This window comes from Tursiops truncatus, chromosome 5, assembly GCF_011762595.2.
Source record: "Tursiops truncatus isolate mTurTru1 chromosome 5, mTurTru1.mat.Y, whole genome shotgun sequence".
Classification (NCBI taxonomy): domain Eukaryota; kingdom Metazoa; phylum Chordata; class Mammalia; order Artiodactyla; family Delphinidae; genus Tursiops; species Tursiops truncatus.
Genome location: NC_047038.1, coordinates 33,183,806 through 33,205,868, shown reverse-complemented (window position 1 = coordinate 33,205,868; position 22,063 = coordinate 33,183,806). Strand labels below are relative to the sequence as shown.

Below are 22,063 nucleotides of genomic sequence, written 5' to 3'. Positions count from 1 at the left end.
GAGAAGTCACCGCAATGAGAAGCCTGCACACCGCATCGAAGAGTAGCCCCTGCTTGCCTCAACTAGAGAAAGCCTGCGGGCAGCAACAAAGACCAACACACCCAAAAACAAATAATAAATAAATTTATAAAAAATAAAAACATATAAAAACACACGTTTTCAAAGAAGATTTAATGTTGCTATTGAATATAGAAACTTTTCATCTCAGTAGAGACAATTAAACGACTAAATGAATACGCAGTATTACAATTAGCTGTTGAATTGATTGGTTTCATATGACACAGGAGTTTTCCAAAACTATGGGAAACAAAGTGTGTACGTGATATTTATGCTAATCAAAATCAATGTTATTTTGAAGTTTAATGCTTAAAACACCATAAAACACAGGGGGACGGGAGGACAAGCAAAGAGGGAAACCAAGAAAATGAAAACTGAGTATTTCTAATTCCAAGCCTAAAATACACATTTTGAAGAATAAATCATTGCTCTTTCATAAACTTTGGCAACCAATAATCACTGTACTGTTTCAGCTCATTCTTTAGCTCTCCATCCCTCTTTCTCTGGCTCCATGGACCAGATTTGACTACTGGCTGTTTTATCAATCCATTTTGCACTTTTTTTTACCTCAGTTCTTTTCCTTGTCCTCTGTCTTCAGAATGTCTTTCTCCCTTTCACCAAGCAAATTCCTACTCAAATTTCAAGTTCGTCAATAAGTATTCTGTCTCTTAAGAAACCTTTCCAGACATGCCGTTCCTTTCCTTTGCCACCAAAAACAAAGTTAAAAAACCAAAATAACCTCACCCCATTTCTTCCTCTGCACTAATATAGTAACATGTATACTTATTTCATTGACTTATAATTAGTTATTTTCAGATTTATTTCCTATATTTGGCTATGAAATCCCTTGGAAAAAGACTGAATATTAAAGTACATTACTGGTTAATCAATCAAACTAAATATGAGTCTTTTTGGCCTTTCTGACCAATCTCTCCAAATTTGTGCTGTGTACACTGTGGTTTCTCTTGTATTTCCATATATGAAACAGATATGGCCTTGCTTATTTGTATAATAAGCCTTTTCAAAGTGTATTAAAGAAGTTCATAGTTAAAAAGTATGAAAACTCCTCTTTTTCAACATATATCTAGTTGAAATATGAAACAATTTGTGGAAAAATGAAACTTTTTAGAGGTTAAAAATAGGAATCTCTACAGAACCAATATAGAAGTTAATGTAATGGAAGCTATCTAATATGGCCCTGTAAGAGCTGGCCATCTAGTGAGGCACCATCCAGCCATCTCATAAATAACATAACCAACTCATTTTATAAGTCCTATTTTAACTGTTTTTCTGAGAATTCTCCAAATATCTTCATCTTTCTTAAAGCACAGGAATCTAGCTAAGCACTATGCTTGTAGAGGCCTGACAAATTTGGAAAAAGATTATTTCCAGGCTTTCACATATGAAAGTTCAGTTAACACTACAGGTTCCAAAGGAAAAAAAAAAAAAGTTAAGACCATTTTATTTATTGTGATCTATATTAAAGGCAATGATTCCATGAGACAAAAAGGGTGCATATATTTTTCCTTTTAAATGTATCTTTTATACATTAGAACTGTGGCTATATATCATATAGCATGCTATTACTCTTTATTTCAAGGTAATTTAAGGTGAGACATAGAAAGTGGATTCTGGTAAGATATGCTTAGGAGTGTTTTGCTCAAATGTTTTATTATAGTCAAAATTATTTGAAAAGCACATTTAATACATTACAGACATTTCACTGTAAACATGATCCTTGTAAAAGTTATATGGAATATTTTATAATGTGGTATATATTATAAATAAACACTATAAACTGTATTATTGAGAAAAATACAAATAAGCCCTATGGCATTTTTTTAAAAAACCAAACTTGAGTTTAAAATTTTGACTGTTCTTTCTATAAAAATTGAAGAATACATTTAATAAAAAGATAACAGTATTATTCTAAAAATTATCTTGCTAAAAATGTCTTTTTTATGTATTATGAGTCTTAAAATTTCTAGTGACATTTCATTGACTCCATACATTTAACCTACAAACTAAAAATACTAACTCTGAATCACAACAACTGAGAAGAGAATTTGATTTATTCAACTCTTACGGAGAAAATAAAAGTGCTGTTTAATCCCTTTTTTTTAATTTTTAAATTTAATTTTATTTTTTTAATGCAGCAGGTTATTAGTCATCAATTTTACACACATCAATGTATACATGTCAATCCCAATTGCCCAAGTCATCACACCACCACCACCACCACCCCCATGGCTTTCAACCCTTGGTGTCCATACGTTTGTTCTCTACATCTGTGTCTCAATTTCTGCCCTGTAAACCGGTTCATCTGTACCATTTTTCTAGGTTCCACATAAATGTGTTAATATACGATATTGGCTTTTCTCTTTCTGACTTACGTAACTCTGTGAGTTGCTAGATCCATCCATGTCTCAACAAGTGACTCAATTTCGTTCCGTTTAATGGCTGAGTAATATTCCATTGTATATATGTACCACCTCTTCTTTATCCATTCGTCTGTCGATGGGCATTTAGGTTGCTTCGATGACCTGGCTTTGTAAATAGTGCTGCACTGAATGATGGGGTGCATATGTCTATTTGAATTATGGTTTTCTCTGGGTATATGCCCAGTAGTGGGATTGCTGGATCATATGGTAATTCTATTTTTAGTTTTTTAAGGAACCTCCATGCTGTTCTCCATAGTGGCTGTATCAATTTACATTCCCACCAACAGTGCAAGAGGGTTCCCTTTTCTCCACACCCTCTCCAGCATTCGTTGTTTGTAGATTTTCTGATGATGCCCATTCTAACTGGTGTGAGGTGATACCTTGTTGTAGTTTTGATTTGCATTTCTCTAATAATTAGGGATGTTGAGCAGCTTTTCATGTACTTCTTGGCTCTCTGTATGTCTTCTTTATAGAAATGCCTATTTAGGTCTTCTGCCCATGTTTGGATTGGGCTGTTTATTTCTTTAATATTGAGCTGCAAGAGCTGTTTATATATTTTGGAGATTAATCCTTTGTCCATTGATTTGTTGGCAAATATTTTCTCCCGTTCGGTGGGTTGTCTTTTCATCTTGTTTATTCGTTTCCTTTGCTGTGCAAAAGCTTTGAAGTGTCATTAGGTCCCATTTGTTTATTTATTTATTTTTTTCCATTACTCTAGGAGGTGGATCAAAAAAGATCTTGCTGTGATTCATGTCAAAGAGCATTCTTCCTATGTTTTCATGTAAGAGTTTTATAGTGTCCAGGCTTACATTTAGGTCTCAAACCCATTCTGAGTTTACTTTTGTGTATGGTGTTAGGGAGTGTTCTAATTTCATTCTTTTACATGTCGTTGTCCAGTTTTCCCAGCACCACTTATTGAAGAGACTGTCTTTTCTCCAGTGTATACCCTTGCCTCCTTTCTCATAGATTAGTTGACCATAGGTGTGTGGGTTTATCTCTGGACTTTCTATCTTGTTCCATTGATCTATGTTTCTGTTTTTGTGCCAGTACCATATTGTCTTGATTACTGTAGCTTTGTATGATAGTCTGAAGTCAGGGAGTCTGATTCCGCCAGCTCTGTTTTTTTCCCTCAAGACTGATTTGGCTATTCGGGGTCTTTTGTGTCTCCATACAAATTTTAAGACTTTTTGTTCTAGTTCCGTAAAAAATGCCACTGGTAATTTGATAGGGATTGCATTGAATCTGTAGATTGCTTTGGGTAGTAGAGTCATTTTCACAATATTGATTCTTCCAATCCAAGAACACGGTATATCTCTCCATCTGTTGGTATCATCTTTAATTTCTTTCATCAGTGTCTTATAGTTTGCTGCATACAGTTCTTTTGTCCCCCTAGGTAGGTTTATTCCTAGGTATTTTATTCTTTTTGTTGCAATGGTAAATGGGAGTGTTTCCTTAATTCCTCATTCAGATATTTCATCATTAGTGTATAGGAATGCAAGGGATTTCTGTGCATTAATTTTGTATCCTGCAACTTTACCAAATTCATTGATTAGCTCTAGTAGTTTTCTGGTGGCATCCTTAGGATTCTCTATGCATGGTATCATGTCATCTGCAAACAGTGACAGTTTTACTTCTTCTCTTCCAGTTTGTATTACTTTTATTTCTTTTTCTTCTCTGATTGCCGTGGATAGTACTTCCAAGACTATGTTGAATAATAGTGGTGAGAGTGGACATCCTTGTCTTGTTCCTGATCTTAGAGGAAATGCTTTCAGTTTTTCACCATTGGGAATGATGTTTGCTGTGGGTTTGTCACATATGGCCTTTATTATGTTGAGGTAGGGTCCCTCTATGCCCACTTTCTGGAGAGTGTTTATGATAAATCGGTGTTGAATTCTGTCAAAAGCTTTCTCTGCATCTATTGATATGATCATATGGTTTTAATACTTCAATTTGTTAATATGGTGTATCACACTGATTGATTTGCATATATCAAAGAATCCTTGTATCCCTGGGATAAGTCCCACTTGAGTGTATGATCCTTTTAATGTGCTGTTGGATTCTGTTTGCTAGTATTTTGCTGAGGATTTTTGCACCTATATTCATCAGTGATATTGGTCTCTAACTTTCTTTTCTTTGTAGTATCTTCGTCTGATATTGGTATCAGGGTGATGGTGGCCTCATAGAATGAGTTTGGGAGTGTTCCTTCTTCTGCAATTTTTTGGAAGACTTTGAGAAGGATGGGTGTTAACTCTTCTCTAAATGTTTGATAGAATTCACCTGTCAAGCCATCTGGTTCTGGACTTTTGTTTGTTGGAAGATTTTCAATCACAGTTTCAATTTCAATACTTGTGATTGGTCTGTTCATATTTCCTATTTCTTCCTGGTTCAGTCTTAGAAGATTATACCTTTCTAAGAATTTGTCCATTTCTTCTAGGTTGTCCATTTTATTGGCATAGAGTTGCTTGTAGTAGTCTCTTAGGATGCGTTGTATTTCTGGGGTGTCTGTTGTAACTTTTCCTTTTTCATTTCTAATTTTATTGATTTGAGTCGTCTCCCTCTTTTTCTTGATGAGTCTGGCTAATGGTTTATCAAGTTTGTTTATCTTCTCGAAAAACCAGCTTTTAGTTTTATTGATCTTTGGCACTGTTTACCTTGTTTCTATTTCATTTATTTCTGCTCTGATCTTTATGATTTCTTTCCTTCTGCTAACTTTGGGTTTTGTTTGTTCTTCTTTCTCTAGTTCCTTTAGGTGCAAGGTTAGATTGTTTATTTGAGATTTTTCTTGTTTCTTGAGGTAAACATCCCTCTTAAAACTGCTTTTGCTGCATCCCATAGGTTTTGGATAGTCGTGTTTTCATTGTCATTTGTCTCTAGGTATTTTTTGATTTTCTCTTTGATTTCTTCAGTGATCTCTTGGTTATTTAGTCACGTATTGCTTAGCCTCCATGTGTTTGTGTTTTTTACGTTTTTTTCCCTGTAATTCATTTCTAATCTCATAGTGTTGTGGTCAGAAAAAGGTGCTTGGTATGATTTCAATTTTATTAAATTTACTGAGGCTTGATCTGTGACCCAAGATGTGATCTATCCTGGAGAATGTTCCGTGTGCACTTGAGAAGAAAGTGTAATCTGCTGTTTTTGGATGGAATGTCCTATAAATATCAATTAAATCTATGTGGTCAATTGTGTCATTTAAAGATTGTGTTTCCTTTTTACTTTCTGTCTGCATAATCTGTCCATTGGTGTAAGTGAGGTGTTAAAGTCCCCCACTATTATTGTGTTACTGTCAATTTCCTGTTTTATAGCTGTTAGCATTTGCCTATGTATTGAGGTGCTCCTATGTAGGGTGCATATATATTTATAATTGTTATATCTTCTTCTTTGATTGATCCCTTGATCATTATGTAGTGTCCTTCCTTATGTCTTGTAACAGTCTTCATTTCAAAGTCTATTTTATCTGTTACGAGTAAGGCTACTCTCCCCTTCTTTTGATTTCCTTTTGCATGGAATATCTTTTTCCATCCCCTCACTTTCATCTGTATGTGTCCCTAGGTCTGAAGTGGGTCTCTTGTAGACAGCATATAGATGGGTCTTGTTTTTGTATCCATTCAGTGAGCCTGTGTCTTTTGGTTGGAGCATTTAATCCATTCATGTTTAAGGTAATTATCGATATGTATGCTCCTATGACCATTTTCTTAACTGTTTTGTTTTTGTTTTTGTAGGTCCTTTTCTTCTCTTGTGTTTCCCACTTAGAGAAGTTTCTTTAGTATTTGTTGTAGAGCTGGTTTGGTGGTGCTGAATTCTCTTAGCTTTTGCTTGTCTGTAAAGCTTTTGATTTCTCCATCAAAGCTGAATGAGATCCTTGCAGGGTAGAGTAATCTGGTTGTAGGTTCTTCCCTTTCATCACTTTTAAGTATATCATGCCACTTCCTTCTGGCTGGTAGAGTTTCTGCTGAGAAATCAGCTGTTAACCTTATGGGAGTTCCCTTGTATGTTATTTGTCATTTTTCCCTTGCTGCTTTCAATAATTTTTCTTTTGCTTTAATTTTTGCTAATTTGATTACTATGTGTCTCGTTATGTTTCTGTTTGGGTTTACCTGTATGGGACTCTCTGTGCTTCCTGGACTTGGGTGGCTATTTCCTTTCCCATGTTAGGGAAGTTTTTGACTCCAAGCGCTTCAAATATTTTCTCGGGTCCTTTCTCTCTCTCTTTTCCTTCTGGGACCCCTATAATGCGAATGCTGTTGCGTTTAATGTTGTTGCAGAGGTCTCTTAGGCTGTCTTCATTTCTTTTCATTCTTTTTTCTTCATTCTATTCTGCAGCAGTGAATTCCACCATTCTGTCTTCCAGGTAACTTATCCGCTCTTCTGCCTCAGTTATTCTGCTATTGATTCCTTGTAGTGTAGTTTTCATTTCAGTTATTGTTTTGTTCATCTGTTTGTTTGTTCTTTAATTCTTCTAGGTTTTTGTTAAACATTTCTTGCATCTTCTCAATCTTTGCCTCCATTTTTTTTCCAAGGTCCTGGATCATCTTCACTATCATTATTCTGAATTCTTCTTCTGGAAGGTTGCCTATCTCCACTTCATTTAGTTGTTTTTCTGGGGTTTTATCTTGTTCCTTCATCTGGTACATAGCCCTCTGCCTTTTCATCTTGTCTATCTTTCTATGAATGTGGTTTTTGTTCCACAGGCTGCAGGATTGTATTTCTTCTTGCTTCTGCTATCTGCCCTCTGATGGATGAGGCTAAGAGGCTTGTGTAAGTTTCCTGATGGGAGGGACTGGTGGTGGGTAGAGCTGACTGCTGCTCTGGTGGGCAGAGCTCAGCAAAACTTTAATCTGCTTAACTGTTGATGGGTGGGGCTGGGTTCCCTCCCAGTTGGTTGTTTGGCCTGAGGCAACCCAACCCTGGAGCCTACCTGGGCTCTTTGGTGGGGCTAATGACAGACAATGGGAGGGCTCACGCCAAGAAGTACTTCCCAGAACTTCTGCTCTCAGTGTCCTTGTCCCCAAGGTTAGCCACAGGCACACCCTGCCTCTGCATGAGACCCTCCAACACTAGCAGGTAGGCCTGGCTCTGTCTCCCCTGGGGTCACCGCTCATTCCCCTGGGTCCCAATGCACACACTACTTTGTGTGTGCCCTCCAAGAGTGGAGTCTCTGTTTCCCCCAGTCCTGTCCAAGTCCTGCAATCAAATCCCACTAGCCTTCAAAGTCTGATTCTCTAGGAATTCCTCCTCCCGTTGCCAGATCCCCAGGTTGGGAAGCCTGACGTGGGGCTCTGAACCTTCACTCCAGTGGGTGGACTTTTGTAGTATAAGTGTTCTCCAGTCTGTGAGTCACTCACCCAGCAGTTATGGGATTTGATTTTATTGTGACTGCGCCCCTCCTACCATCTCATTGTGGCTTCTCCTTTGTCTTTGGATGTGGGGTATCTTTTTTGGTGAGTTCCAGTGTCTTCCTGTTGATGACTGCCCAGCAGCTAGTTGTGATTCTGGTGTTCTCACAAGAGGGAGTGAGAGCATGTCCTTCTACTCCGCCATCTTGGTTCCTCTCCTCATGTTAGCTTTAAAAATAACAGCATTATACTGCTGTCTTATGTTTAACTGAGGATAAAGGAATCACCTTTTGTGTTGCACAAATACTAACCTGACTATTTTCTATGTTTAATTTTGTCAGTTTGTCTTTGGTGACTGTTTGACATATTTTGCAATGAATAGCCCCTGAAATCTCCTGGTATCATCCAAGGTATTATTAAATCTGCTCCTTTTGGTATTATGGAATCTTAGAGTATACTGTCAACCCTATAATAAACATTACTGATAAAGGATAGTAAGAAATCTATGAATAAGTATGGAACATATCCTTATTAAGATACAAGGTATACATTTACAGAACACCAATTCATAAATTCCTGGAAGATGATATTACATGACTCTTGAAGTTGGATGCCTTTACTAAATTAACCTACAAGCAAAATGTAAGTTCCTTCCTATAAAATATACTTGTTCTTAATTATAAGAAATCAAAACAAAAAGTTGTTGCCCTCTAAAAAAAACATTCTTAAGTTAATCCGAACTATATATAAGTCCACATCCTAGGAATGTACAGGGACTTGGATATATCCATTTTAGGCCAAATCATTTCAATATACAAATACAAATCAATACAAATTACATTTCAAAACTAACATAGAGACGATGGATCATTACTTCAATTTCTAGCACCCATCTATGTGGTAGACACAGAGAACCATGAATGATCACATGCCCCGATGTGTTTGTAAACACAAACACTAAGTTTTTAAAAAGAATTTTAATATTTTTCTCTATATACTAATGTAAATGATGATGGAAAAATTGTATGTGTTGCGCTATTTATCCATATTCTTTTCCTCTTATTTTCAGTCTCTTTATCTTTTTAATTCACATTTCCCTTTCTGCTTCCTTTCTAATTACTTTTTTCATTATATTGACCTCTGGTACTCTAGTTTTATACTCATTTCTAACTAAGTAAAAATATTGCTAATTGAGACCCCACTTACTCAGAATTTTTGATAAATCAGACACAGCTTGTAGTTTTCCTGCTTTATCTATTCAAATTGAGTGAATTATATGAAACCATAATGACACAGGTATAAATAAACAGCATCAGCTTTAAGTTGTTTAAAGTTTAATAGAATTAATAGGATATACATATAAGTAAAAAAGTCTAAATGAAGGGGGTGTTGGATAAGTTTCATAAAAATGGTAAATGGGGAGACTGCAACCAACTTTGTAGTCTGTTCCAAAAGAAATACGAAACTATAAGAAAATTCCCTGTCTTTAAAACATTAAAATCTTCTTGAAAATATAAGACATAAAATGATATATAATACCATGACAATAATTACATTATCAAAAAATTGTAATAATGATAATAAAAATAGTAATAGTAGTAAAAATAATATAGTAATAATTATTGTTATTGAAATGAATGTTTTTATGTGCTAGGTATTTACATATCTTATAATGCTTAACCTTTACAACAATTTTTATTTCAGATATGAGGAACATTATACCTAGCCAACTTAAGTTATTTGTTTAAGACTCACAATAAGTAATGAAACTTAAATTTGAAACAGTTTGTCTGATTCACAAGTGTTTATTATTAAACTTCTGTTACACTACTTTCAAAAATGAGCTCAAAAACTTATATAAAAGTTTGAATGTGGCTGAAGTAGTCCTGAAAGAATTCACAGATGGGTTATGCTACGTCTTGAACTCTGAAGGAGGAGATGTCTTTTAGGAAAGAAAAGAAAGTGGGAGGATATTTTGGGTGATCGAGCATGAATAAGATGAATGAGAAGTGTTTTTAATATTCTGTTTACTTACACAATTAAACACTGTTTAAACTTTTTACTAATTCATGATAGGCTTGCTCCATGGTGAAGCTTTTTGTGGGCAATGTTAATAGTGAGAGAAACAAACAGCTGGACTTTTATTTTCTGAAACTGGCATGAATGAATTTGAACCAAACTGAGATTAGATATTAAACAGTCATTAGCAAAATACCATGATTCTTTGTGGACTTGGAGAAGAGACTAAACTTAATGATCTTTTCACGTGTTTTAGTGACACACTGTAACCATATATATATATTTTTTTCTGTACACAGGCCTCTCACTGTTGTGGCCTCTCCTGTTGTGGAGCACAGGCTCTGGGCACGCAGGTCCAGCTGCCATGGCTCACGGGCCCAGCCGTTCCGCGGCATGTGGGATCTTCCTGGACCGGAGCACGACCCCGCGTCCCCCGCATTGGCAGGTGGACTCTCAACCACTGTGCACCAAGGAAGCCCTGTCACCATATTTTATTGGGTCAAAATCATAAATTTAACTGAGTATTGGTCACTTTTGACATAAGTGCTTTCCCTATAAAAAGGCAAAGAAACACATTTTCTTACCTTGTATTACATGCGAGTTGTCTTTCAAGAAGAAGTTATACAGGTATTTGGGGATAAAAGCAGACATACAGGCATAAGCCAAGGCTAAGAAAGAGTAAGGCAAATATAACAAATTAGTTAATGAGGTAAAAGATCAGCAGTCATTCACTCACTTAGCACACATTCCTTGAATCTATTTTTAAACAAGAGTTACGTTAATAATTGATGGAAGCACAAAATTTAAGGGGAAAAACCCTGTACCATTTAAAACAGAAAATGTTTTGGACAACAGAAGATAACCACCTTACAAACTTTTCAGTTTCAAACTACTGCAGCAGCAAAAAAAAAAAAAAAACCCAAAACAAACAAAAAATCCAAAAAACAAAAATAAACAACAAACAAAAAAGCAAACTACCGCAGCAATCATTATCCTACAAGAATAAAAACCTTTTTTATCAGAACTTTATGCATTTTTAAAATCTCTAAACATAATCATTATTAATGAGCTATATAAACCTCAAGATCGCTAATTTTTTGTTGATGCAAAGAGCCTGAGAACTTTGGATTTAGAAACACTAGCAATAAATTGTTCTTTCAAACACAGATCCTTTACTGTTTTTGGATCAGTATGTGTGATAATGAGCTATGCTTAACTAAACGCAACAAAACCTAGTCTAAAGACTAATATCAGAGAACAGGCATTTAAAAAAGTAGTCAAATAGTGAAATTTTAGTTCTCTGGGATTATGCTATTGCTACTCAAATTCCCGAAATCTATGAAAATTCTGATATGAAATAGAATTTGAAGAAATGGAGTTTCTGAGATTGAGGCTTCTAAGGATTTATGCTATATATGGTAACACTCTCTATATGTGATATCGTTAGAGATATTCACAATAAATATTCAAATATTTATTGAAAAACCTACTATAAAAGGCATCATATGAGGGAACAGAAAACAAAACAAAAAAAACCCTTGTCATTTAAAAAAGCTGCTAAACAAAAAAAGGGTTACTATATTAGTATATAAATAACTACAATACAAAACATACAGAAGATAAATTTCTGGAAATACAAAGTGCTATATGGATTCAAGAGGGTAAGAAAAGTCTTCATCAAGGAGGTGGTGGCTTAAAAAATAAAAGGAGGTAGTGGTTGAAATAAAAGTCTCTGGAGGATAGAGTATCAATATTGTTTTCTTTACAAATTGTTCAGAAAGTATATATAGACTAAAACTAATCTCTAAAAAAGTCAGAATTTTCTCCAAAGTTTCATAAAAATAGTCACCAAAGTAGATGAATGCATTTAGAATAATCTATCAGGTTCTCCCTAAATCTCTAGTCACAGCTGAAACTCTCCAGTAATAAACTAATCCTTCACATCCTCTAAAATGAGTCTAATAGATTATTTCACAGAAATGTACAATATCTACTAGGAAGAGAGCAAGAACCTTACAATGAAAATAAAAAACTTTCACGTTTGATTAAAATATTTTAAAATAATATGCACAATAATTATTTAAATGATAAATAGGCTTACCTTCATTATTGAAATTTAAATAGAGAAATGGAGCACAAAGTGAGTCAAGACCTGATGGAGAGAGGTTGGGGAAAGAATTCAAATAAACTTAATCCAAGAGAACTGTAGATATATACCTTATTGAGTTCTCTGCATTACTTCTATATAGATTAAGCATTGTACGTTATTACCCATTCAGAAATATATTACGTCATGGGTTATTGTGAGGAATAACTGATGGTGACTGGCATATAGTAAATGTCCAAAATAAACCAACCATTATTATTATCAAGGTTATTATGAGTTGAAGAGAGAAATATAGTAATAGAAACATGTAAAAATGATAGAAGGCTTGCATATAGTCCCTGACTGTGTGATCTTGTCAATCACTTAACTCCAGACAGGTTTCCTTATCTAGGAGATGAAAATTTTTCTTACATGTTTCTCTGGGATGATGAAAAAAAATTCTTTAAAAAATTGTAGGGCTTCCCTGGGTGCAGTGGTTGAGAGTTCACCTGCTGATGCAGGGGATGCGGGTTCGTGCCCCAGTCCGGGAAGATCCCACATGCTGCGGAGCGGCTGGGCCCGTGAGCCATGGCCGCTGAGCCTGTGCATCTGGAGCCTGTGCTCCGCAAGGGGAGAGGCCACAACAGTGACAGGCCCACGTACCACAAAAAAAAAAATTGTGAAGTAAAATACAAATACATGACATATTTCTTTTATTGATAATAATGCTATTCATACACTGTCATGTTAAAAGAATGTATATAAATTTATCTGTAACTGTCAGAACTCTAAAATGAACAGAGCTAGGAAAAATAATAGCTTCATTTTCAGGTTTGGCCAGAAATAGACACAGAATTGAAATATAAGCACTATTACAACAAATTCAAAAATAAGACTAGGTGGAATGGATTTCTCATTCATGAATTTATCAATGACCACAAAAACAGTAATGAGGAAAGCTACAAATCAAGGATATGGAGCATTAAAGATATTTTTTAAAAAAGAGAGAAAAAAATGAGAAGTTCAGGGTGATATCCTATTCCGCAATTCCCAGTAACCCTGATAAGTATAAGTTGTAGATCATTAAATGCCAAGAATGTAAACTTGCCCCAAATTATTTATGGTACAAAATTATTTTATTATTTGCATAAGTATTGAAAAAGTGTATTCACAAAGATTACAACAGCACAAAATATTCTTTATACTTTCCTAATCAACATGACAGCAAGTTGTCTCATTAAATGTCTTGCATTTAAATGATATTCATTAGACATTTAGACAAAGTTAAAAAAAAAGTTCTCATGTAAACCTCTCAAAAAATAGAGCATAGCTTTAGTATTGACTTTTCTCAAAGCCAAGGATATTTTGATATTTTGTTTTGATTTTAAAAACTGTCAGTCATGCAACATGTTCCTAACACTTCAAAAGTGTCTTAGAAATAGGGAAAAAAAATTACCTTGCCAATATACAAGATCAGGATGAGACACAACCCAGGCTTTTAATACACGCCTAAATTTTGCATGACCTTCTGGTGATGACAGCAGTTCATCATACTGATGACAACGAGGAATATCCACTTCAATCTGTAAAACAGCCAAACAATAAGGTAAAACTATAATGGACTGATTGCCAATAAATCCCAAGATAAGGAAAAGGAGAAATTGTATTATGAAATTCTGAATAGGCAACCTCCATAATTGTGGTGTCTGAAGTTTTTGAATTTTATACTAATCCACTGGAAACACCAAAAAGTTGTAAGTATACTTAAACAAGGAAAGCAGACTACTTCTTTTGAAAAGGTATGTATTAATTTAGTTTTAAAAAAACCTTCCTTTACATTCTGGTCTAAATAAAGGACAATTTCTTCAGACAAAAAAGTACATTATTAGGAAAAGTTGCTTGGCCTAAACTCCTAAAAGGAACAGTTTTAACTCACTAATGAGTTAGAGTAGATCTTAAAGAGGTAAGAGTTATGCTTCTCTAACACCATATGCATATGATGGCTGCTCGGTATTCATAATGAAAGGAAGAAAATTCCTCATGCCTTTTTAAAATGTAAAGACTGGGCAGACTTATCTTAGGTTGTTTAAGAAAATCTAAATCATACTTGTCTATCTGTAGGAATTGGAGTATCTTTATCAATTGCATCATACTTGGCATGAATAGCCCCCTGCAAAAAATAAGAGAAGATACATTACTTTATCATACCCTTAATAAATTATAAATTTAGGAAAAATCTATTTATAAATATCTATCTTTGAAAACATACCCAATTATAGACAGGCACACTCAAACCCGAAGTATACTCCTTAGAAAAATTTTCTACATCTTTGACAGTCTGTGATGAAAGTCTGAGACAATTTACCATTTTGCTAAGGCAGACATTTGAATTAGACACACTGGAAGACAAATGTGTTGAATGAGTCATGTGGCTAACGACCATGCTTAGCCAATCTCCCAGCCTCCACAGCAACACAGAACACAGCCTTGCTGTTCTCTATTCACTGTTATCTCACGCATAGTAAATTTCATGAAGAAATTTTTTTTAAATTCCGGGGAGGGGAGTAGGGTTCATCCACAAGAAATTTCCCTGTTAAAGTTGGTAATGAAAGCAAAAGTAAAGTGAAACTGTTTAAAGCAGTGGTAGTTCAGCACCAGGAAGCAGAAGTTTGGGATGAATTAAAGAGTGGAATATCATGTAGTTATAAAATCATTAAGGGACTAAAGGGATCATTTACATTTTTCAGTTATACCATTACAGAAAGAATAACTGAATAAACCACTTCAAATGTTTGGTCAGCGTCCCAAGCATGGAACACTTCTTATTAGTCTGGTTAACCGTAATGGTAGAGAAACAGCCAGGAATTTGGGGTTCAAACTCTGTGCTGTGCCAACTTCTCTGGCACATCTAGTTAATGAAAGATTTGGACAACCTGACCTTGGAAGTCCTCTTGAATTTTAAGCATTATATGGTTCTACAATTCTAACTATTACTGTATGATAGAACACTAGACATTCTTGTAAAGCAACCAACCAAAGTCAAAGATATTTAGAGACTCTCATCAAGGGAATCAGGAATGAAGGAAGGAAATCTTTCAACAGAGAGTTAAAAGGATTAAAAATATTTGGGGAAATTCACACACACACAAATAGGTGATGGACATCCATAAGATATCTATAAGAAAATACATGAAGGCAAAATGACAAAGAAATTACAGAAAGTGAAATAATCTGGCAGGATTTGGCCCATTATCATGGCTGCTGTTCTCTGATAGCACTGCAAGTCACCCCACTAATTCTGTGACACTTTTCCTTTCCTCACTGCCACAGATAAGGTGTTGTAGAAGATAAAGTAGCTATTTCTCTTAGCAGCATGCTTCTGGTAAGACAGATGTGCCAAAAGGCACTAAATCATTATGTTAATGATTTCTGACAAGGTTCAAATTAGTATGGAAGATTTTTCCAAATTTAGATAGCATTAGTTATAAATAGGCAATCCAATTCCAAGATGAACATACTTTATAAGCAGGACTATAGACTTATAAATGATATACATATATTCTTAAAATATTTTGATTTTAAAATAATCAAGATAATTTCTGTGAGTCCATTAAATACATTAAATAGAATAAATCTAACAAACCATCAATTATGTTTTTCTATTCTATCTAGTCTATATTCTTTTCCTCTACTCTGTTCACTTAAAATTGCCAAATATCCTTAATGTTCATATTTTACTACATAATTTTCTAGCAACTTGAAAAGTACACATTCAGAAAGCACTTTCATTCTTTTTTCCTACCACTGTTAATCAGCTTCCAACCTTCTCTTTTCTTTTTTACCTCAACTCCCAGAAGAGCAGCCCAGGTGAAACCTCTCATAAGAGGAGGAATATCGACTCTTGCTTCTTTCCAGATTTGATTTTTTTTATATGGATAAGCCTACAGATAAAAAAAGATATGAAAAATATCTCAAATTACCAGTGTCATCTTTTTAGTCTAGACAGATCTCAATATACCAGTGAAAAAGTTGAAGGTGAACTGTAATACATTTCTAAGTACCTGAAATTACTTTGATATTATTAATACATATAAATTAGCAGTGCAATGGTTCCCTATCTTCTGTAAATCTCCTATTACACAATCAAAGAGAGGAGCTGATTCTACTGTTTTTAATCATTCCTCTCTATTATGTGCTCTGGGAGAATTAAGAAAGGCTCATAATGAGAATAATATTACCAGTCTCATATGGGTAAAATAATGTATGTAAGGCACTTTGTAAAATATCTGGTGATATAGAAAGTATTAAACAAATATGTTATTATTATGGTTTCTTCTATATCTTTGCACATAAATTTGTCATTCTGTAAATTTGTATGTTAGGAGAGATTTCTAGAAGAGAATTACTAGGACAAAGGGTATGGATGTTGTTAACGCTCTTGATACATATTTTCAATTGTTTTACAGAATGTTTCTAACACCTTACACTTACTCTAAAAGAGTGAGAGTTCTGGGGGCTTCCCTGGTGGCACAGTGGTTGACAGTCCACCCGCCGATGCAGGGGACACGGGTTTGTGCCCCGGTCCGGGAAGATCCCACATGCCGCAGAGCGGCTGGGCCCGTGGGCCGTGGCCACTGAGCCTGCGCGTCTGGAGCCTGTGCTCCACAACGGGAGAGGCCACAACAGTGAGAGGCCCGCGTACCGCAAAAAAAAAAAAAAAAAAGAATGAGAGTTCCAATCTCAATATACCTTTATTCACTTTGCTAATTCAGTATGCAAGAAAAAGTTATTTTAATTTTTTTTCATTCCTAGTAAGGATACACATTTTGAATTGATTTACTGACTAGGTGTAGTCCTGTTGCGTTCTTTATCCATTTCTCTGTTTCGATAATAGTGCTTTTTCTTTTGGTTTTTAGGTGTTCATTTACTTACTTGGCTGCACTTGGTCTTAGTTGCGGCACGCTGGATCTTCATTGCGGCATGCAGGGATCTTTCGTTGTGACACATGGGCTTCTCCCTAGTTGTGGTGCACGGGCTCTAGAGCACGTGGGCTCAGCAGTTGCTGGGCACGGGCTCCACAGCGCACAGGCTCAGCCGCTGTGGCATGCAGGCTCTCTAGTTGTGGTGCGCGGGCTCTAGAGTGCGCAGGCTTAGTTGCCCTGCAGCACGTGGGATCTTAGCTCCTTGACCAGGAATTGAACCCATGTCACCTGCATTGGAAGGCGGATTCTTACCAACTGGACCACCAGGGAACTCCCCTTAGGTGTTCTTTAAATAGTACAGATAGTAATATTTTGTCTAATATGATTTTGCATAGATTTCTGCATCTTGTTTACTTTTTAATTTTATGTACTATGAACAGGTATCATTTTTATAATTAAAGTTAATCAGAAAAGATAGGTCATAAGAATTAGTGTTCTCATGACATCAAGATTCCCTAAGAATTACCAATGAAATAAAAAATAAGGATTGTATGTGGGCTCTTTATAACACTTTACAGTTTAGAATCTCTACCTTTAGCAGCCTGTCAAAGAGAATGATTCTGTTTAGTTGGTACTCTGTGTCCCTCTCTCGGATGATTAAAGGGAGAGTGGCAGCTGCAGACAGCTCATTATTGCTGTTTGAATGAGGTAAATTAGACTGACTGTAAAAAAGAAACAAAAGCAGAAAAATTGACAAAAGGTATAAAAATTTTTAAAATTAAAAACACCATATTTTTGTGTTATTTTTAGGAAATACTTTTCAAAGAAAATGTACAAGCTTCTTACCAGTATAATATAAACAGAAAGGAAAAATAAGTGTAAAAGGAGACGATATACTCACTCATCTTCAAGTAGTGGGTAAAATGCTTCTCCATCAACATCTTTTAATCTCTGTGAATTCAGAGAGAAAGTATTTGTGATATTTAGGATCTGAGACAGAAACGCTGATCCATATTTAAAAGGAAAAATACATTAAAATTATGAATTTATAAAGGTACCAAGAAAAGTATAAGATAGAATCTAAAATTCATTCCTAACATAAATATGCAAATATACCATGCCTCCAGTGATTAAATCTGGCTGTGAAGAACCGTTTTTTTGGTTTTTGATTTTTTAACCTCTAGGTATCTCTTGTAAAGGTTAGACACCTATAATAATTGTTGTCCAAACACAATTCAGAAATACTAAAATTAGTATCAAATTTAATGGATATTTTAAAATTATATGAATATTATTTTAAAATGTACTTTTGCATACATATCCCTCAAAGTCAGATTTATTTTTGTTTTGACATTAATACAAACTAAGACAAAAGTAAGGTGCTAATAAAAAGGATTCAAAAGAATTTCTCACATCATACTTTGAACATAGATGATTCAAATGCCTGATAAATCAATTGACAAAATTCAATTCTTTTATTTTTTTCACAAAGTCATTATAATAAATGTTACACCAAATGATGACACTGCCAGAATTACAGATATTCTCCAAAAACATAAGAAGGTAGGCAGTAGTAAAGTAAAATCTTAGACAAATGCTAAGCAGGGTGATTAAAGTTAATGCCACCCTGCCTGCTGCCCTGCTGTTCAGTTCAACTTCCAACTAGAGGGCAGCGTGTCTGCTCCTCTGGGGACCGACACAGAAGATTGAAGTCGCTGTGTAGCCAGCATCGACCTTCTGCTGATTAGAGTCACTGTGCACTCATCCATGTGAGTTATTCCCAGAATTTTTAAAAGCCAAAGAAAACCCAGCACAGAGAATCTGGCAAACATTGGATTTATGCCTAACTTTTCTCTAAAATTTGACATGCGTTTATCCCATTTTGCCCTTAAACCTTGAGGTATTTCTTTCACGTATTAAAATTCTAAGTTGAAAAATAAGATTTTACCCAATTTTTACTGCATTATTAACGTACATATTTTTTTAAAGCTTAGGTTTTACTGCCCTGAAAGTCATAAATATTATTAGTAACTTGTCTGCTTTTTTTCTAGTTAAAAATTTAGCATATTAAGGGTTTAAAAAAGGCAAAAATACTTATACAGAAAAGTATAAGATAAAAATTATTATTTGTTTTCTACATTATTTTAAAAATCAACGTTAATATTTTTTCTGAATAATTATAGAAAAAAGTATTTTAAATTTCAGAAGTGGAAATGTAAGGGAACTGAGGAAGTAAATAAAATGGAAGCCTACATTCAACTTGTATTCATATAATTTGGATTATATTTAAATTAAAGAAACAAATTAAGAGTTAAATACAATCAGTTGAAACCATATGTTTTGGATATACTTTATTGTTTACCACCTTGTATTGCTACTTATTTTGTCCACTGTACACATTCTTTCTCTTCAAAGAGATGATAAGTTTAGGGTATCAGGTGTAATCATCATATATTTTAATTTTCTGTTCCTGGCATTATAGCAGATAAGAGATTCTAATATCTCCCTATTGTATAATGTGTAAAATATTAAATGACAGGAAAAGCCTAAAAGAGTAACAAAAATGCAATGACGTAAGACACAAAGCTGGGTTTACAGAGAAAGGAGGTAAGCTAGCACTAAAGTATACTTACTGATAACTGTGGCCTAGGGTTTTAGAGTACAATGGGACATAGGCTCAGGCACCTGATTAAAGGGGCAGCCAAATTGGAGGAGACCCTGCTACACCCCAGTAAAGACAGAACTGTGTGTATGTGCTGGCGGTGGGGTGGGGAGAGGGCTCTGAACTGCTAGCCTAGAGACAGACAACAAGGGAAATTATCTATTTTATCTTTGGCTATAGACAACAATAAAAAGGCTAGGACTTTTAGCTTCCAGTCCAACACTCAAAAGCTTGGAAGTTATCCCTCCTGCCCTAACAGCAAGAAAAAAAATGGAAGAAACTGAAAATCAACAGCTCTTTTTAGAGCCATCAGGATCAGGGCAAAAATGCTCCCTGGAAAACACAGCTAAGGTGGAGCAGAAGCTACTGCTGGAGCCTGGTAAGAACATTTGAAGGGTAACTGACTAATCGCTGCAGATTTAGCAAGGACTAACCTGAGAGATAAAAACTTCTGGAGGCCCAGCCCTAGGGGAAACTCCACACTTCCTTGAGTTTTACCTCCATAAATCCCAACAGGTTCTCAGGGTGAAAGTATAAGAAAAATCCCCTCTTGTCTCTTGCAGGAGGAGGGGCAAAGTAACCACTTTTAAACTGCTCCCAGAGTACCCTGTTGTCAAAAGTAAAGGCCTGCCCTCAAGGGAAACTATTTTACCAGAGTCTAAATGACCTGGGGTAAGGGAAATATGAGATTCTAGGCCCCTCTAGTCTTTGATGTGGGGATAAGAAATACCCAATTCCAGCTCTCTCTAGCCTTCCTGTCTCACCTAAAGAAATGGGGAGGAAAGCTGAGAAGCTCAGGCCCAGAGACAAAGGCTCACTAAAACACTGAGACCTAATGATAGGATTATCCCTCCAACCTTATCTCCCTCCCCTATCTTATCTCCATATATAGAGTTCCTGTATAATACAGGGGATTCCAGCTGAAAGAACTGCAAGCCTCAGACCCTATATAAAAGAGTCTCCAGGGAAACCCAAAGGCAGTAAAGAAGATAAGAACAAGGACACTTGAGAAAACTTTACCCTCTGACAAAAAAGCTACACAACAACTAGATAAACATGAAATCTTGCACTAAAGGTCTATTTATGATTGTTCTTCTTACTAATATATCATGTTGGGTTTTCAAAAAAAAATTGTTAAGGCCTGCTAAAACATAAAAGAAAGACATTCAGGACCAGATTCACATATGGTAGACATTTTGGAATTATCGGACCAGGAATTTTATATAAATAACTATGATTAAAAAGGATAAAAATTACATCAGACGGGTCTCCAGAAAGCACGTAAGCAAAAAAGAGAGTGGGGTGAAATGTCTAAAGTACTGAAAGATAAAAACAACCAAACTAGAATTCTGTATCCAGCAAAATTACACCTCAAAGTAAAGAAGATGGTGGTGCAGGGGTTAAGAATCCCACATGCCACGGAGCAACTAAGCCCGTGTGCCACAACTACTGAGCCTGCACTCTAGAGCCCACAAGCCACAACTACTGAGCCCGTGCACCACAACTACTGAAGCCTGTGTGCCTAGAGCCCATGCTCCGCAACAAGAAAAGCCTCCGCAACAAGACAAGCCGCCGCGATGAGAAGCTCGCGCACCGCAACAAAGAGTAGCCCCTGCCAGCCGCAACTAGAGAAAGCTTGTGTGCAGCAATGAAGACCCAATGTAGCCAAAAATAAATAAATAAATAAATTTACTTAAAAAAAAAAAGTAAAGAAAGATCCAACTCTAGTTGTCTAAAAGAAACCCACTTTAAATATAAAGACATAGATACATTAAAAGTAAAGGGATAAAGATATACCATGGAAACACTAATTAAAAGAGAACTGGAATAGCTATATTAATTTCAAACAAAACAAACTTCAGAGTAAGAAACATCATATATACACATACACACATCCTATTTATAAGACCAACAATTTAATATCTTAGGAATAAATCTGATAACATATATAGACACTAAAAAGGAAATTTTGATATAAAATAGGACCTAAATAAATGGTATATCTACACCATGTTCAAGAAATAGGACTTATATGTTGAAGATATCAATTCTCTACAAATTCAATGCAATTCTAATCAAAATCCTATACTTTTAAAATGAAATGACAAGATGATTATAAAAATCAAATAGAAGAGCTCCATGTTAGAGAGTTCACGTTAAAGAACAAACTGGGCATCTCCCCTGCTAGGCATCAAGAGCTCATATAAAACCATGTATTAATATAGTGTGTTATTGGCTAAGGTTATACCAATAGGTCAAAGATCAGAATAGAAAGCTCAGAAACATATCCACACATACATGAAAGAGCTGATATTACAGATCAAAAAACCAAAGAGTGAATTATTCAATATGTAGTGCTGAGACAAGGGATTATTTCTTATGAATGAAATGTGATTTTGGATACCTACCTCACATCTTACTAAAAAAAAAAAAAATACAGGTGAATCAATGGACAAAATGTGGAAAAAAGGTCTAAATCTTTTAGAAGAAAATACAGAAGAACTTCATAAAAATATATTTGTAACCTTGGTAAATGTTAACAT

At 35.2% G+C, this 22,063-nt stretch overlaps 1 protein-coding gene across 6 annotated transcripts in view; it reads right to left on the bottom strand.

Annotated features, from left to right (window-relative positions):
- Positions 1-22,063, bottom strand: part of TBCK (TBC1 domain containing kinase) — a 240,499-nt gene that overhangs the window by 143,916 nt on the left and 74,520 nt on the right. For 5 of the 6 annotated variants that reach the window (XR_012331921.1, XR_004526637.2, XM_019927771.3 and 2 more), the window contains exons 13-19: positions 17,760-17,809; positions 17,451-17,580; positions 15,779-15,877; positions 14,044-14,106; positions 13,393-13,519; positions 11,952-12,002; positions 10,435-10,518 (exon numbers count right to left, since the gene is read on the bottom strand). Coding sequence is in view for 4 of the 6 variants with exons in the window: in XM_019927771.3 (XP_019783330.1) it covers positions 10,435-10,518; positions 11,952-12,002; positions 13,393-13,519; positions 14,044-14,106; positions 15,779-15,877; positions 17,451-17,580; positions 17,760-17,809 (604 nt within the window). In the remaining 2 variants the exon portion in view is untranslated. The remainder of the gene's footprint in view (positions 1-10,434; positions 10,519-11,951; positions 12,003-13,392; positions 13,520-14,043; positions 14,107-15,778; positions 15,878-17,450; positions 17,581-17,759; positions 17,810-22,063) is intronic. The other variant, XM_073805004.1, reaches the window with a different exon arrangement.